This window comes from Temnothorax longispinosus, chromosome 1 (assembly GCF_030848805.1).
Source record: "Temnothorax longispinosus isolate EJ_2023e chromosome 1, Tlon_JGU_v1, whole genome shotgun sequence".
Classification (NCBI taxonomy): domain Eukaryota; kingdom Metazoa; phylum Arthropoda; class Insecta; order Hymenoptera; family Formicidae; genus Temnothorax; species Temnothorax longispinosus.
Window position 1 is genome coordinate 7723723 of NC_092358.1, and position 18382 is coordinate 7742104.

Sequence of the window (18382 nt, forward strand, 5' to 3'; positions counted from 1 at the left end):
AAGTCTTAATTATTTCTCAATATACGGACGTAGCTAAAGATATAGAGAAATTATTTCACTGTTTCTTTTTCTATCAGTTTATTATCTTCGTTTTTAATTAAGAGATATATGTATGGTATTGGCAAATTATGTGTATAGAGATGTTCGATTTAATAAAAATATACTGTCCGATCATCGGTAAATGGAAGAAAATGTTTCACAAAAATTATAAATCGATTACTCTTATAAATTCCAATTAAATTTGATAACTCATTATTAAAAATCCGTTTCAAAAATAGAAATTAAACAGATATATTTTTGGTAAATTTTGTATCTTTTTTATTAAGCACAGTTTCTGTGCTTAATTTGAAATAAAACTTTATATTATCACTTTAGGAGAAAATAATTTGAAAGTAAAGGTAAGGCAAAGAGTGAACAATAAAAGTAATCGGATAGAAGAAATCTATTCCTATCACGGAAAGAAAATGATGGTGTATCAATAGCATCATTTTTTTATATCAATAGTATCAATGTTATTGAGATAAAATTTATTGATGCAACATCAATATCAATGAACAAAAAATATCAGATAATTGTTTTGATAATTTAAATATTTGGTCCAATAAATATCCAAGTGAATTAACTATTTATGCTTGTGGCAGCCCGTGACGTCGACGTTTAATTGAAGCAACTTTTTTTTTCCGTGTAAGCAAATAATATTTTTAAAATGTAATATGTTGAATCTGTCAGTTTGTTAGCGTATTTTAGCGATGAAATTAACAGTTATTGCATAAATGAGAAAGCCGATACGCGTGTTAAAATTATTACAGTAGACTTAACTAGGCAAAAACTCTAATAAAATATTTCAGTATTTGAAAATTAATCCTCTATTGTCAGTGAAAATAGTCGTGAGTTATAAAAATTCCTCATGTAGATCTAGCATCTGATTATTCAGTTCCTCGGCAACTAATCGATGTACCATAATTCAGAAACGTCAGATTTGAGATTTGAACCGTGGCGCCCGCGGCTCACCCGGGATATAGATGGAGGGGACACGCATTCTAATAAGTGACTGCCACATACGTGTGACACGGCTGCGTTCGGAAACGTCACCCGGGTACACACGGGTACACTCCCTTCTCCTTCTAACTCGCTGAGATAGAAAGAGAAGGGAGTATACTCGTGTACACTGTACACTCGGATGACGTTTCCGAACAGCCCATACGTGTCTCACATTCATTTGTTCATTTGCGTCGATCCTCAACGTCACATCTTTGTTATATTCGCATGCAGTAGCTTGGAAACTTGATTTGACAAAGAAAACAAAAGATATCAGTTGCTACATCTGTACCTGTAATGCGTTAATCTAATAATTACTTCATTTGGACAGTGTTTGAGTATAATAGAAGCATGTCATTAAAGAAACTTGAAATATTAAGTTTAACTAATCAAGATTCAGCGAAAAAGCAAACAATGGAAGAAGAGCAAGTAAGTTCTTGACAGTTTTTTTTCTCAACTTTGTTAACCACGTGTTATGATCGAGGACGTTAGAGAGTAGAGCACATAAGATTTTGTATAAACAAATCGATACATTCATGACATTTCCTAAGTCCTAAAGCGAACAGTTCCACGCGTTCTATATAACAAAGAAAGTTTATGAACATTCACACATCAAATCTATTTTCCACTAGCACGTGTAATCTGAATGCAATTAAAAGTTATTAGTGCAAAAAGTCTACTTCGGACGAATGTGTTACTTGTATCAGAATTCAAGACAGAACTCGGTTTATATATGTAATATAAAAAACATTTTAAAAAATTGGACTTACATGTAGTACATACATCAAGGATCAAAGTGCTGTTATAGAGGTGAAGAGGGTATAAAATTTAAAATTATCAATAAAAGGAATACCGTCTTTCGGTCAGGTTCCGATGTCGTCTGTCGCGTGCGTATTATCCACGAGCGAAGGAAGCAAGACAACCGAGACTACTCCGTCAACCAAAGCCGCGAATAATACACCGGTCGCTCCGTTCTCCCAGATTTTCTCGAGCTCGAGTGCCACACCGCTATTCAACGAGTCGAAGACGACGATAGCATTCGACACGGACAAACCGTCGTTGTTCGCCGCAACGGACAGCAAGCAGCCAGGATTTGCCATGCTCGAGAACAAAATTTCAACGTTCGGCGGTAATACCGAGAGTAAATCGATTTTTGGTGCGACGATAACGAAGTTGCCCGTATTCAATTCACCACCGCCCGCGACAACTCCTCTACCAACATTCGACACACTGTCCAACAAGACTACTTCGTCGCCCTTCGGATCATCTAATGCCTCGGTTTTTGGAAACAGTACCACACCCGCTTTAGGAGGTGTTACGACAACACCTACTATAGTCTCAACCACGAAGCCGGGCGAGACTAATGCGCCGAACTCGTCTTTGTTCACGTTCACGTTTGGTTCGGCTTCGTCGCAACAATCGGCAAGCAGCGGATTTAACTTCTCTGCGAATGTTAATCCACCACCGTCCGCGTCGTCTGCGAAGCCACGTCGTCTGCAAATCCATTCGGTGAAATTTAAAGATCGTGTAAGACTTAGGCAAAAAAGCAGTTTACTAATTATTCTTGAAATTTGACTCAAAATTGTGACAATTTTTATTTATGAAATTGATTGTGATTAATAAAAATAGCTGTATTTATGTTTTTCTCCTACAATTTGGCTATTTATTCAACTTTTTTTTTATCATTTAACATAGTGTTATTTTTATTTAAAAAATATATCAAATACAGGGTGTCTCAAAAATCTCTGTATTTTTAGTTAAATCCAATTTCAATTGGCTCTTATCTATGCATTTAAACATGTTATTACATATTAAGATATTTGATTAAAATTTAGTCTATTTTATTAAAAAGTACCGAAACTTAGGACATTTTGATGTTGATCTTTTTTTATCATTTATAAGTAAATTAATTATTTTCAGATTTCTGACGAAAAAGAAGTTAAGAATATCTCTACTGTGATTACCTCGGAAAAGGAGCAAACAGTATCTTTGCCATTTTTATCGAATATCAAGAGCTGTTCTGAAACACAGATTAAGTCAAGTACACTTGACCATACATGGAGAATTAAACAATTTAAGTGTCTTTATGAATTTGTGAAGACGATGGAGTCTCCACCATTTCCAGAAACTGGTCAATACCGGATTCAAATGGAACGTCAATATGTGCCTCACTCTCCAACGTATAATGTAGTATGCTTTTATATACTTACTAGTAATACATTTAACGGTTTGTGTATCACTACTGTAATGCTACCGTCTGGAGAAGTTGTATCATCAAAATCCATTTCAGGTTCTATATCGAATAACACATTGTTAATTGAAATCCTGGAAGACAAGCTTCTGTCAGCGTTAGATCATATAGATACACTTACAATACATTGCAAGTTCGAATTTTTTTGTAATGTGGTAAATAAAACTATACGTTTGCATTCACTACCATCTTCAAATAAAGTTTCAGAAGACGTGACATATTTTAAAGACTTGACTTTTGATGAGTTTCGGTCTAAAAAAAACGATTTTTTGGAAAAAAAATTAGTTGATGGAAAATAAATGGTACATAAAAAAATTGTGTACCAACGGTAGTTTAACTGTTTCTGAATAAATAAAATGTATGGTAAAAAAAAAACAATGTGTTATACGAAAAACGTGCGCTACCAACAGTTACTTTAAGAATATCTGCCTTACATATAAGGAAAAAGAAAAGGATAAATGAATGAGTAACATATATAGTGAGGTACAACCTTGTAAACGAATTTTTTTTATAAATTATACCTGGCTCAATAAGACAATGTGATTATGACATGTTTTAAAAAATTATTAACAGCTGATGAGAGTAATGATGTATCAACTTTAAAATTAACGTGTAAATTATGTGCCACGGTTATTTTATGATTAAAAATGCTATGAAACGTCACCATTTATGACAGATAAGAAATTAACTTTGGCTAATACTGGATTCATATAATATTGCAGTCTTTAATATAAATTTATAGAACATGAGGTATTTTATTTATTTATTTAGTAAACTTTCTTTTTTTTACATGAAAATATTATAACCTTTAATTTTTATATATGTAAGAATTTATATGCAGATAAGTTAATATAAGTTAAAAGCAATTCGTGATCTGAGTTTTAGATGTATGAAATTATTATTATACTTAATATAGTTATTTATACTTTTTTCAAGTCTACAGGCCGATTTAAAAGAAATAAGAATCCTCACAAACCTATGATATCTATAAATGTTTTATTTATTTTTATCAGTACACTAATATATCTTATTAAAAATTTCTAACTTGATTTTTGTTTTTCAATGTTTATTTCATTTATACGTTTTTGAAATTATCATTAATTTGGGTTCAATAAAATGTGATTAAGTTGAAACAGAATCAAATTCATAATTAATTAATATATTTAGATATATTTTACAAAATAAATGAACTTATATTTAGTTATTTGTTTATCTTTCTACCAGTTCATTTATCTTTTTTACTAATTTAGAGGTGCATGCATGTGATGTTGAGCAAATGAAAATGTATGGTCCGATCATCTGTAGTTGGAAGAAAATACGTCACAAGTTATAAATTGACTACAAAAATTTGAGTTGAATTTGGTAACTCGTTATTTCAAAATCTAGAGATTTGCCTTAAAAATAAATATAAAAGAAACGTGATGTTCTTGGTTAATTTTGTATCTTTTATTGAACTAGTTTCTGCGCTTAACTCGAAATAAAACTTTATATATTGTCGCTTTGGAAGATGATAGTTTGACAGTAAAGGATATGGCAAAGTGTGAACAGTGAAAACTGTAGCTGGTAAAAGAAATTTATTTTTAAACAATACATATTGTTGAACTGCAATGCTGGATCAGTCAGTTAATACGAGAATGTAATGTATCCCGATGTATCCTACATAATGAAGGGAATTCGTGACATATGATTCATCGAATCTATTCATTCGTTTATTTTTTAGCATATTTTAGCGATGCAATTAACACTTATTGCGTAACCGATACTCATATTATTTGAAAAATTTGACTGCGTAAAACTTTAATAAAATGTTCTAATATTTTGAAGTCAATCTCATCGAAAATAGTCGTGAGTTATAAATGTTCTTCATGTAGGATCTAATACATAGAATCTGATTATTCAGTTCCTTTCGGCAACTGTATTGTATACAAAATATTATTTCGCTGGAAGAATTATATTGATTGTTTTTAGTCTTGACACCGACGAGATACTATTAAAGACCGACAACCCTGGGGTAAATTTTCGTGACTGCCCGGGGGCCCGGTGGTAATTGAAGAATACTGACATTATCGACTGTTTTGGCTATTCGACTATTCCGAAAGAAGGAGTTTTAGGGCTTAGTCACAATGAGAAAAATAAGGAATAAGATAAAGGAATAAGGAATAAGGCATGTTGCATCTCACTTTAATGTACGTGTACTAAAGTGAGATGCGACATTCCTTTATTCCTTATTCCTTTATCTTATTCCTTATTTTTCTCATTGTGACTGAGCCTTTACCTTATATAACTGTTTACCACCGGGCCCCCGGGCAGTCACGAAAATTTACCCCAGGGTTGTCGGTCTTTAATAGTATCTCGTCGGTGCCACCGACGAGATGTCTTGATAAATGAATTAATTATTTTCCGATTTTTTGGATAAAAAAGATATCCATATATATAACTCTAGAGCTCTTGAAAAGAGGTAGGCTGCATTTTCATCATTTGTCATACGACGAAATTTATTGTCGAACGTGGTTTCAGTCGAGTATGTACATTTACATGTACCTGGATAATCGATCGCTTTATGAGCCTTTATTAAGCAGTAGATTAATCGATTTCTACACTGTTTTCAGGGTTTTTATTGATTCGTGTGATGTCATCACAATTTACACGAGAATTTAGCAAAAAATTACACATATGTAAACCGAATTCGGGTTTTATATCGAATTATGTCATTTGTATAAAACTACAGAGGAAGGAATCGATGTATACGAATTACTATATTGTCTTAGCCTTTAGTTCTTCGTTGGATTTAGGTATATTTAAATTAAAGTAAATCAGTCACGTAGAATCATTAAAGCAGGGCACAGACACTTTTCGTAGAACGTAACGGTAAGGATGCGTGTTCCCTTCACACTTATTTTACGGGTGATAATGAGCCCCGAGCGCCGGGCACCCCCGGCTCTGTTTTGTGCAATGGTCGCGTTTATTTGTTCATTTGCATCGTTTCTCGTTTCTCACAAATCTCACATCACATCTTGGCATGATATTTGCAGTAGTTTGGAAACTAGATTTGACAAAAGGAAATAAAAGGAATTAGTTGCTACATCTGTACGTAAACGCATTAATCTAGTAATTTCTTCGTCTGGACGGTGTTGGAATATTCGCGAAGCATATCGTTAGAGAAACGTACGAGCTTACGTTTGACTGATCAAGATTCAGCAGAAAAGTGAAAACGGTATAATGGAAGAGAATCAAGTAAGTTCTGTTTTCAACTTCGTTGAGTGCATGTTATTAGAACGTTAGAAAGCACATAAAACTTTGTATAAACGATACAATATCAATACATTAATAACATTTCCTAAAGAGATAATTCCACGCATTCTACATAACAAAGAAAATTCATAAACATTTATACACATATGAAATCTATTTTCCACTAGCATGTGTAATTTGAATGCAATTAAAAGTTATTGGTACAAAAAATCTACTTCAGACGAATCTGTTATGTATCAGAATTCAAGATAGAATCTGTTTATATATGTAATACGAAAAACGTTTTCAAGATTCGATTTATATGTACATACATCAAAGTGCTTTTGGTGGTGAGGGAGGAAGTATAAAATTATGAATAAAAGTCTCTGAAATTTAACGGAATTTATAGATCATGCAAGACTTCAGCAGGCAAATAAGCAGTTTACTAATTATTCTTTTTTGAAAGTGGACGCAAAATTGTGACACAATTTTTATTTATGAAATCGATTGTGATCAACAAACATAAATGTGTTTAAATTTTTTCCTACAATGTGGCTATTTATTCAACTTCTTTTATTGTTTAACAAAAAATGTTACTTTTATATTAGGGGAAAAAAAAACCATTAAATATGTAATCTCACATCCCCCATCAATGTGTATCCCAATATTAGCCAATGTAATCTCAAAAATATCTGTGTTAAGTTAAATGCAATTTCAAGTGGCTCTTATCTATACATTTAAAAATGTTATTACATGTTAGGATATTTGATTAAAATTTATTCTATTTCATTAAACAGCACAGAAACTTAAGCCTTGTGTCCACAATGCTAGAAATCGCTCCAAGAACTTGGACGGAGAAAAAAATTAACCAATCGCATTGGTCAATTGCCGAATTATTTAAATATGATTAGTCAATTTTTTCTCCGTCCGAGAGATCTCGGAGCGATTTCTAATATCGTGGACACAAGGCTTTAGGACATTTTGATGTTGATCCTTGTCATTCATAAGTAAATTAATTATTTCCAGATTTCTGACACAGAAGTTCAGAATCTCTCTACCGATGGGGAGAATACCTTGGAAAAGGAACAGACAGTATCTTCACCAGTTTTGCCTTCATATATCAAGAGCTATTCTCAAACACATATTGAATCGACTATAGTTGACCAAACATGGAAAATTGATAAATATATGCGTTTTAGTAGGATCACGAATATAATACCGTTTCCATCGTTTCTAAAAATAGGTCCATGTAAGATTGAATTCCATGTTCCATTTGATTCCCCTTATTTGAGGAAACGTATACAATTACGTATACTTACTAATAAACAATCATTTGACGGTTCATGTACCACTACTATAATGGCACCAACCGCAAATAACGTTTTATCATCAAAATTCATTTCGGGTCGTATATCGGATAGGATATTGTTAATTGAAATCTCGCTATCTGACTCTCAGATTAGTTATACAGATTCGCTTATAATACATTGCAAGTTTGAAATTTTTCACAATCTGATAAATAAAACTGTACATATGAATTTATTACCATCGTCAACAGAATTTTCAAAAGACGTGACACATGTTGAAGACTCGACCTCTGATGAGTTTCGGTTTAAAGATGAGGAATCAATCAAATTTATAGTAGGAGAAGACCAATATGTTATATCAAAAAAATCATTGTGCGCCATCAACAGTAGTTACTTTAACAATATCTGCCGTACACATGAGGGAGAAGAAAAAAATATGACAATTAATATGAATGAATTAGTAGCGGATAATGAGGTAGAATCTTTTGGACAGATTTTATTATATATTTTAACTGGCTCTATAGATCATGGTGATTATGACATACTTAAAGAATTGTTAACAACAGCTCATAAGTATGATGTATCAGCTTTGAAATTAACGTGTGAAAATTATTTATTACGCTATATTACAATTGATAATGCTGTGGAACTTATACAGCTTGCGTTTTCGTCTAATGCAAAATTTTTAGAAACACATTCGGCAGCTTTTATTAAATTTCACATAATTGAAATTAGAGATACTAAAGAATTTCGAAATCTACCACCAGAAGATTTTAATAAGATAATGGAATTGATTGAGAAAAGTGAAGTTGAAATCAGTACTCATCAATTTTTGTTGTCACGAGCTATGATAAATGAGACATTTACACTGGCTCCAATTTGATTCATATTATATTGAAGTCCTAAACACATATATTCATAAATAAGACATATGTAGAACATGATAAAGATATTTTTTCTTATTTAATTAATAAACATGATTTTTTATTTTCTATAATTATATAACTTTTAATTTTTATATATGTAAGAATTTATATGTAAATAAGTATTAATACAAATTAAAAATAATTCGTAATTTGAGTTTATAGATGTACGAATAAAACTATTATTAATTATATATCTCCTTATTATACTTATTAGTTTAGTTATAAGTTTCTCAATAAATTTTTACAGGATCTAAACCAAAAGGAGAAAAAAAATGATTCTTACAAATCATTATGTTATCTATAAATGTTTTATTTAATATTATCACTACTATATCTTATTAAAAATTGACAATTGTTCTGTAGATCATCCTGATGTATACAAATTATAATGTCAGAATCTCTTAACAACTATTTTATTCAACGAGCAAATTATTTCTTATAGACTCAATTTTTGTTATTTAATGTTTATCGCAATTACACGTTTTCGATGTTGTCATTAATTGGAGTTCAATAAAATGCGATTAAATTAAAGCAATCAAAGTCTTAATTATTTCTTAATATACATACGTAGCTAAAGATATAAAGAAATTATTTCACTGTTTCTTTTAATTTCTATCAGTTTATTTATCTTCGTTTTTAATTAAGAGATATATGTATGGTATTGGCAAAGTGTGTATAGAGATGGTCGATTTAATAAAAATATACTGTCCGATCATCGGTAAATGGAGAGAAGAAAATGTTTCACAAAAATTATAAATCGATTACTTAAATTCGAATTAAATTTGATAACTCATTTCAAAATCCAAATTTGTTTTAAAAATAGAAATTAAACAGATATGATATTTTTGGTGAATGTTGTATCTTTTTTAATACAGTTTTTGTGCCTAATTTGAAATAAAACTTTATCACTTTGGCAGAAAATAATTTGAAAGTAAAGGTAAGGCAAAGATTGAACAATGAAAGTAATCGGATAGAAGAAATCTATTCCTACACGGAAAGAAAATGATGGTGTATCAATAGTATCATTTTTTGTATCAACAGCATCAGTGTTATTGAGATAAAATTTATTGATGCAACATCAATATATATTAATGAACAAAAAATATCAGTTAATTGTTTTGATAATTTAAATATTTGGTCCAATAATTTATGCTTGTGGCTGCCCGTGACGTCGACGTTTAATTGAAGCAACTTTATTTTTTTTGTGTAAGCAATAATAACTAATATTAGAATTAATCAGGCAATAAGAGCCAAGCGTGGTTACAATCGCTAAAATTTATTACATATTATGTCAATACATCACGATTAAAGCAATAATAACGTACATTTTTAAAATGTAATGTTGGATCTGTCAGTTTGTTAGCGTATTTTAGCGATGAAATTAACAGTTATTGCATAAATGAGAAAGCCGATACGCGTGTTAATTATTACAGTAGATTTGACTAAGGCAAAAACTCTAATAAAATATTTTAGTATTTTAAAACTAATCCTATTGTCAGTGAAAATAGTCGTGAGTTATAAAAGTTTCTCATGTAGATCTAGCATCTGATTGTTCAGTTCCTTTCGGCAACTAATCGATGTACCATAATTAAGAAATGTCAGATTTGAGATTTGAACCATTTGAACCGTGGCGCCCGCGGCTCACCCGGGAGATAGATGGAGGGGGACACGCATTCTAATAAGGAGCCACATACGTGTGACACACGTGTCTCACATTCATTTGTTCATTTGCGTCGTTCCTCAACGTCACATCTTGTTACTTGTTATTATATTCGCAGTAGCTTGGAAACTTGATTTGACAAAGGGAATAAAAGAAATCAGTTGCTACATCTGTACACGCATTAGTCTAATAATATCATCTGGACGGTGTACGTGTATAATTAAAGCATGTCCGAGTCCGAGATCATGTCATTAGAGAAACTTGAAAGATTAAGTTTAACTGATCAAGATTCAGCGAAAAAGCAAACAGGTATGTACAATGGAAGAAGAGCAAGTAAGTTCTCGATAGTTCTTTTCTTAACTTTGTTAACTACGTGTTATGATCGAGGACGTTAGAGTAGAGCACATAAGATTTTGTATAAACAAATCAATACATTCATGACATTTCCTAAGTCCTAAAGCGAACAGTTCCATGCGTTCTATATAACAAAGAAAATTTATGAACATTCACACATCAAATCTATTTTCCACTAGCAAGTGTAATTTGAATGCAATTAAAAGTTATTAGTGCAAAAAGTTTACTTCAGACGAATGTGTTACTTGTATCAGATTTCAAGACAGAACTCTGTTTATAAATGTAATATAAAAAACGTTTAAAAAATTGGATTTACATGTACATCAAGGATCAAAGTGCTGTTATAGAGGTGAAGAGGATATAAAATTATGAATAAAAGTTTCTTCTTAAATTTAACGGAGTTTATAGATCGTGTAAGACTAGGCAAAAAAGCAGTTTACTAATTATTCTTGAAATTTGACTCAAAATTGTGACAATTTTTATTTATGAAATCAATTGTGATTAATAAAAATAGCTGTATTTATGTTTTCTCCTACAATTTGGCTGTTTATTCAACTTTTTTTTATCGTTTAACATAAAGCGTTATTTTTATTTAAAAAAAGATATGTCAAATACAGGGTGTCTCAAAAATCTCTGTATTTTTAGTTAAATCCGATTTCAATTGGCTCTTATTTATGCATTTAAACATGTTATTACATATTAAGATGTTTGATTGAAATTTAGTCTATTTTATTAAAAAGTACCGAAACTTAGGACATTTTGATGTTGATCTTTTTTTTATCATTTATAAGTAAATTAATTATTTTCAGATTTCTGACAAAAAAGAAGTTGAGAATATCTCTACTGTGATTACCTCGGAAAAGGAGCAAACAGTATCTTTGCCATTTTTATCGAATATCGAGAGCTGTTCTGAAACACAAATTAAGTCAATTACACTTGACCATACATGGAAAATTAAACAATTTAAGTGTCTTTATAAACTTATGAAGACGATGGAGTCTCCACCATTTCCAGAAGCTGGTCAATACTGGATTCAAATGGAAGTTGTACGTCAATATTCAACTGACCATAGATATTACTACTCTAAGACGTATTATTATGCAGTACGCTTTTATATACGTACTAGTAATACATTTAACGGTTTGTGTATCACTACTGTAATGCTACCGTCTGGAGAAGTTGTATCATCAAAATCCATTTCAGGTTCTATATCGAATAACACATTGTTAATTGAAATCCGGCTAAACAGTCTTCTGTCAGCGTTAGATCCTATGGATACGCTTACAATACATTGCAAGTTCGAATTTTTTTGTAATGTGGTAATAAATAAAACTATACGTTTTAATTCACTACCATCTTCAAATAAAGTTTTAAAAGACGTGACATATTTCAAAGAGTCGCCTTTGGATGAGTTTCAATATAAATAAAATGTATGGTAAAAAAAACAATGTGTTATACGAAAAAAAGGAAGCTACCAACAGTTACTTTAAGAACTGCCTTACATATGAGGAAAAAGAAAAGGATAAATGAATGAGATACAAACTTGTAAACGAATTTTTTTATATATTACAACTGGCTCAATAAGACAATGTGATTTTGACATGTTTTAAAAAATTATTAACAGCTGATGAGAGTAATGATGTATCAACTTTAAAATTAACGTGTAAATTATGTGCCACGGTTATTTTATGATTAAAAATGCTATGAAACGTCACCATTTATGACAGATAAGAAATTAACTTTGGCTAATACTGGATTCATATAATATTGCAGTTTTTAATATAAATTTATAGAACATGAGGTATTTTTTTTTATTTATTTAGTAAACATTCTTTTTTTTTACATGGAAATATTATAACCTTTAATTTTTATATATGTAAGAATTTATATGCAAATAAGTTAATATAAGTTAAAAGCAATTTGTGTTCTGAGTTTTAGATGTGTATGAAATTATTATTATACTTAATATAGTTATTTATACTTTTCTCAAGTCTACAGGCCGATTTAAAAGAAATAAGAATCCTCACAAACCTATGATATCTATAAATGTTTTATTTATCTTTATCGGTACACTAATATATCTTATTAAAAATTTTTAACTTGATTTTTGTTTTTCAATGTTTATTTCATTTATACGTTTTTGAAATTATCATTAATTTGGGTTCAATAAATTGTGATTAAGTTGAAACAGAATCAAATTCATAATTAATTACTTAATATATGTATATTTTACAAAATAAATAAACTTATATTTAGTTGTTTATCTTTCTACCAGTTTATTTATCTTTTGAAGAAAATACGTCACAAGTTATAAATTGACTACAAAAATTTGAGTTGAGTTTGGTAACTCATTATTTCAAAATCTAGAAATTTGCCTTAAAAATAAATATAAAAGAAACGTGATATTTTTGGTTAATTTTGTATCTTTTATTGAACTGGTTTCTGCGCTTAACGCGAAATAAAACTTTATATATTGTCGCTTTGGAAGAAGATAGTTTGACAGTAAAGGATATGGCAAAGTGTGAACAGTAAAAACTCTGTAGCTGGTAAAAGAAATTTATTTTTAAACAATACATATTGTTGAACTGGAATGCTGGATCAGTCAGTTAAAAGAGAACGTAATGTATCCTACATAATGAAGGGATTTCGTGAAATATGATTCATCGAATCTATTCATTCGTTTATTTTGTTAGCATATTTTAGCGATGCAATTAACAGTTATTGGATAAATGGGAAAGCCGATATTCATTACTTGAAAAATTTGACTGCGTAAAACTTAAATAAAATATTCTAATATTTTGAAGTCAATCTCAGCGAAAATAATCGATCGCTTTATAAGCCTTTATTAAGCAGTGGATTAATCGATTTCTACATTGTTTTCAGGGTTAAAGCCAAATTAATGCAGAATTCGAATAAGCGTTTTACACAAATCTGATTGGTTGAAAAACGTCATAAGATTTTATTTGTTTACCGCAACTGTCAATGACTTTATTGATTCGTGTGATGTCATCACAATTTACACGAGAATTTAGCAAAAAATTACACATATGTAAACCGAATTCGGGTTTTATATCGAATTATGTCATTTGTATAAAACTACAGAGGAAAGAATCGTTGTATACTAATTACTATATTGTCTTAGCCTGTAGTTTTCGTTCGTTGGATTTAGGTATATACTTAAAGTAAATCAATCACATTGTAGAATCATTAAGCTGTTTTTTTTTGTTGAATATAGTTTATAAAGGGTGCATTTCGATAAACGTATTATTTAATAGTATTGAAAATCTGTAATGTGTATTACGTACTACAGATTTTCAGTACTGTCATACTGTGTCAGTACACTTCGGAATACGTTCAACAAAAGAACAAGGTTTCTAAACGCTATGTGACAAAAGAAAGCATTCATGGCACGGAGAGAAAGACGCCTAATTGAATCGTAGCGCCTTGGCCGTGGATTCTCGAGTGCCAATCTCCAATAGAAGAAGAATCGTAGCGCCACTGGCGTCAGCGTCGCCGCCTGATAAGGCTTGATTTGTTCATTCGCATTATTTCTCGCGTCTCACATACTCGCATTATCTTGACATTATACGTTATATGTTATATTCGCAATAGCTTAGGAACTTGATTTTACGAAGGAGATAAAACCGATCAGTTGCCACATTTGTATACAAGCATTAGCCTAATAAGGCCATCATCTGGACGGCGTTGAATATTATTTATCTAATGCGGCGACAAAGCATATCGTTAGAGAAACGTAAGGGCAGTTTAAGTTCGACTGATCAAGATTCAGCGGAAAAGCGAATACGTTTAATGGAAGAGAAGCAAGTAAGTTTTTAACAGTTCTTTTCTCAACTTCGTCGAGTGTATGTTATTAGAACGGTAGGAAGCACTTGGTATAAAACTTGGTATAAACGATACAGTATCAATACAATTAATGACATTCGCTAAAGCAATATAGTTACTCCTTATATACTTATAATATACTTATATACTCTACGTTGCAAAGAAAATTCAGAAATATTCATACGCGTATCAAATCTATTTTCTACTAGCATGTCCGAGACAGTACCACGTCCAAAATCGGGACGTCTTTCAGCCATCTTTTTTAGTAAGACGTCTTTCAGACGTCTTGTGTCCCCGCTTTTGGGCAAGTGCGTTGTATGGGGTGTAATTTGAATACAATTAAAAACTATTAATGCCAAGAGCTGACTTCAAACGAATCTGTTGTATCAGAATTCAAGATGAACTCTGTTTATACATATACACTAATACACTACCGCTCATTAATTTCAATACACCCCCGAGATTCGTTGATTTCTCTGTAAAAGATGAACATGATACGTGTTTTTACACAGAAAAATGAATGCACTTGCTGTTAAAAACGCTTCACTTGCGTGCAGCGTATTTTTATATATTATTTATATAAGAATTCTTGGAAACTTTAGTTTTCGAAAAAACGGTTCTATAACAGCCGGATAGTGTCTGATCCTTGAAAATAAAGAAAATACGCGCGCAAGGTCAGGTGACCTTGCGCGTGTGTATTTTCTTTATTTTATTTCCAAGAGTGGGCCTATTCTGTAACTCTTAACGACAGTTTCAGGTTTCATCGTTATCATTATAAGTGCGTTGCGCAGATATTATATATATGATAAAAGAGCTACCCAACGACAATAATAACGATAACGAAACTGTCGTTAAGAGCTGCAGAATAGGCTCACTCAGGGATCAGACACTATCCGGCACTAGCCCCGTTTTTTTTTAAACTACCGTTTTCAAGGATTTTTATATAAATAATATATAAAAATACGATGCATGCAAGTGTTGAAAGTGTTTGTAACAGCAGGTACATTCATTTCTGTGCAAAACACACGTATCATATTCATCTTTTACAAATGAGAAATCAAAGAATTTAGGGGTGTATTGAAATTAATGAGCGGTAATGTATGTAACATGCAAAACGCTTTAAAAATTGGATTTATATATACATCAAAATGCATAGAGCATAATATGTTTTTCTTTTTAACGAGAATTATAGATCTTGTAAGACTTAAGCAAAAAAGCAGATTACTATAAGTTATTTTTTAATAGTTTTATTATGACAAAACTGTCAAGTATTTATTGATATCGAGTTTGATCAACAAAAATAGTCGTATTTAAGTTTTCTTCTATTATTTGGCTATTTATTCAACTTTTTTGTGATTGATGTAAAATGCATTGTTATTTTTTAAAAGAAAAATATGCTAAATATATATATATATATATATATATATATATATATATATATATATATATATATATATATATTGTGTCTCAGAAACCTCTGTATATTTTTAGCTAAATCAGATTTTAAGTGACTTGTGTCCATATGTGTAAACATGTTATTACTTGTTGAGAATGTTTGTTTTTGTTTAAAATTCAATTGATTTTATTAAAAGGCATAAAAACTTTTAGAGCATTTTGATTATTTTTATTGTTCGTAAGTAAGTTAATTATTTCCAGATGTCTAACAGCGAAGAAGTAAGGAATGTCTCTGAAAATAATACCCCGAAAGAGCAGCGGACAGTATCTTCACCAATTTTACCTATATATATCAAAAGTTTTTCTGAAACACACATGGAATCGACTATAATTGACCACACATGGAAAATTAATCAATTTTTACGTTTTCATGAGATCAAGAATGCGATAACGTTTTCATCGTTCCCGGAAATAGATAAATGCGAGATTCTAATGAATGTTTCACGTCAACCTGATACGAGTTATGTAATAAAATTTTATATACTTACTAGTAACTCATTTGACGGTTCATGTAACACATCTATAATGCTAGAGCCTGAAACAGTTATATCAGTTAATTTTATTTCGGGTCATATGTCAAATATGACATTATTGAGTGAGATTTCGACAGACAAGTTTGCTTCGCTTAGTCGTACAGATACACTTACAATACGTTGCGAGTTCGAAATTTTTCATAATCTGATAAATAAAACTGTACGTCTAAGATTACTGCAATCTTCAACAAATGTTTCAAAAGTCACGAAATGTCGTGAAGATTCAACTTTTGATGAGTCTAGAAATGAGGAATTAATCAAATTTATAATAGGAGAAAAACAGTATGTTATATCAAAAAAATCGTTGCGCGCCACCCATAGTAACTACTTTATCAATATCTGCCGTACACATGAGGGAAAAGAAAAAAATATGACAATTAATATGAATGAATTAGTAGCGGATAATGAGGTAGAATCTTTTAGACAGATTTTATTATTTATTTTAACTGGCTCCATAGATCATGGTGATTATGACATGCTTAAAGAATTGTTAACAACAGCTCATAAGTATGATGTATCAGCTTTGAAATTAATGTGTGAAAATTATTTATTACGCTATATTACAATTGAGAATGCTGTGGAACTTATACAACTTGCGTTTTTGTCTAAAGCCAAATTTTTAAAAATACATTCGATAAGTTTTATTAAATTTCATATAAAAGAAATTATGGACACTAAAGAATTTCAAAACCTACCGCAAGAAGATTTAAATGAGATAATGGTAATGATTGAGAAAAACAAATCACTTGAAATCGACATTTATCAATTCTTTTCGTCGCCACCTATGGCAGATAAGACATTTTCATTCGCTAATATTTGATTCATATAATAACAATCATAGAACATAATTAAGATATTTTTTTTATTTAATTAGTAAACGTGTTTTCTTCTTTTCCACAAATGTAACTTTGAATTTTTATACATGTTAGAATTTATAAGCAAATAAGTATTATATGTAGTACATATTAAATAGTATATTACACTATAAGGGCAGAAAGTTTGAGATTCCTGCACTGCGCGCCATCGTGCTCGAGGCGAAGCCGAGAGCACGATGGCACGCAGTTCAGGGCTCTCAAACTTTCTGCCCGTGTAGTGTATACTATTTTTCTTGCTGCCTGGTCGAAAGTACGGAAGAATGACATGTGTGTGTTGAAGATATTGATGCCTGCCCCGACATTTGCGGCACGAGCGAAGCGAGTGCTGCTGGTCGGGGGCAGGCATCAAATCAAATGCATCTATAAATAAAGGTATAAATACACTTTTTCCTCATCTGTTGACTCGCCAGATGATGGTTCATGCATTTTCTTATTTTTATTTTTATTACACTAATCACAATCACTTTCTGAATAGAATTTACTAATAAACATTATCATTGACTAACTGTAAACAAATTTTTAGGTTATACGAGTGAAAGTAAAAGTAGAGGTTGGGGCGATGTGAATTGGGTTTGTGGTAATATTGTGGTAGGGATCTTGTCATATATTGAGTGCCAGTGCACGCAACTAAGTTTTTACTCCCGCTATTCTAGATGGCGCGCATGTAGTTTAACCAAGGCATAAAAATGAGACTTTCTGCCGTGGAACCGGGGCCGAAAGTACGTACTTTCGACCGAGGTAGTAAGAAAAATAATTCTTGATTTGAGTTTAGATGTATGAATATAAGACTGTCACTAATTATACTTAATGTAGTTTTCTTAGTTGTAATTTTCTTAAATTTATAAGTTGCTTAAAAACAAAAGAAAATAAAAAATAAGAATCCTTACAAACCTATGCTATCTATAAATG

General features: G+C 31.0%; 1 protein-coding gene across 9 annotated transcripts; it reads left to right on the forward strand.

Annotated features, from left to right (window-relative positions):
- Positions 1-1194: 1194 nt before the first annotated feature.
- On the forward strand, positions 1195-18352 carry LOC139810487 (uncharacterized). 9 transcript variants are annotated; one of them, XM_071774127.1, is made up of 5 exons: positions 1195-1467; positions 1906-2565; positions 2959-3228; positions 6322-6523; positions 7547-8963. In XM_071774127.1, exons 1-4 carry the CDS (start codon positions 1390-1392, stop codon positions 6322-6324), a joined length of 1011 nt encoding a protein of 336 aa, XP_071630228.1. In that variant the 5' UTR covers positions 1195-1389; the 3' UTR covers positions 6325-6523; positions 7547-8963. The 9 variants fall into 9 exon arrangements, 7 of the variants coding, with proteins under 7 accessions (XP_071630228.1, XP_071630211.1, XP_071630220.1 ...); XM_071774110.1 differs by having other exon boundaries at positions 7547-8962; XM_071774119.1 differs by lacking the exon at positions 1906-2565 and having other exon boundaries at positions 7547-8962.
- Positions 18353-18382: the final 30 nt, after the last annotated feature.

Bases quoted from the DNA above. Each gene is read 5' to 3' on its own strand.
- LOC139810487 (XM_071774079.1), top strand. From the start codon at position 1,390: ATGTCATTAAAGAAACTTGAAATATTAAGTTTAACTAATCAAGATTCA. The intron at 1,468-1,905 runs GTAAGTTCTTGA...TCTTTCGGTCAG, and splicing joins AAACAATGGAAGAAGAGCAA to GTTCCGATGTCGTCTGTCGC. The intron at 2,566-2,958 runs GTAAGACTTAGG...AATTATTTTCAG, and splicing joins CGGTGAAATTTAAAGATCGT to ATTTCTGACGAAAAAGAAGT.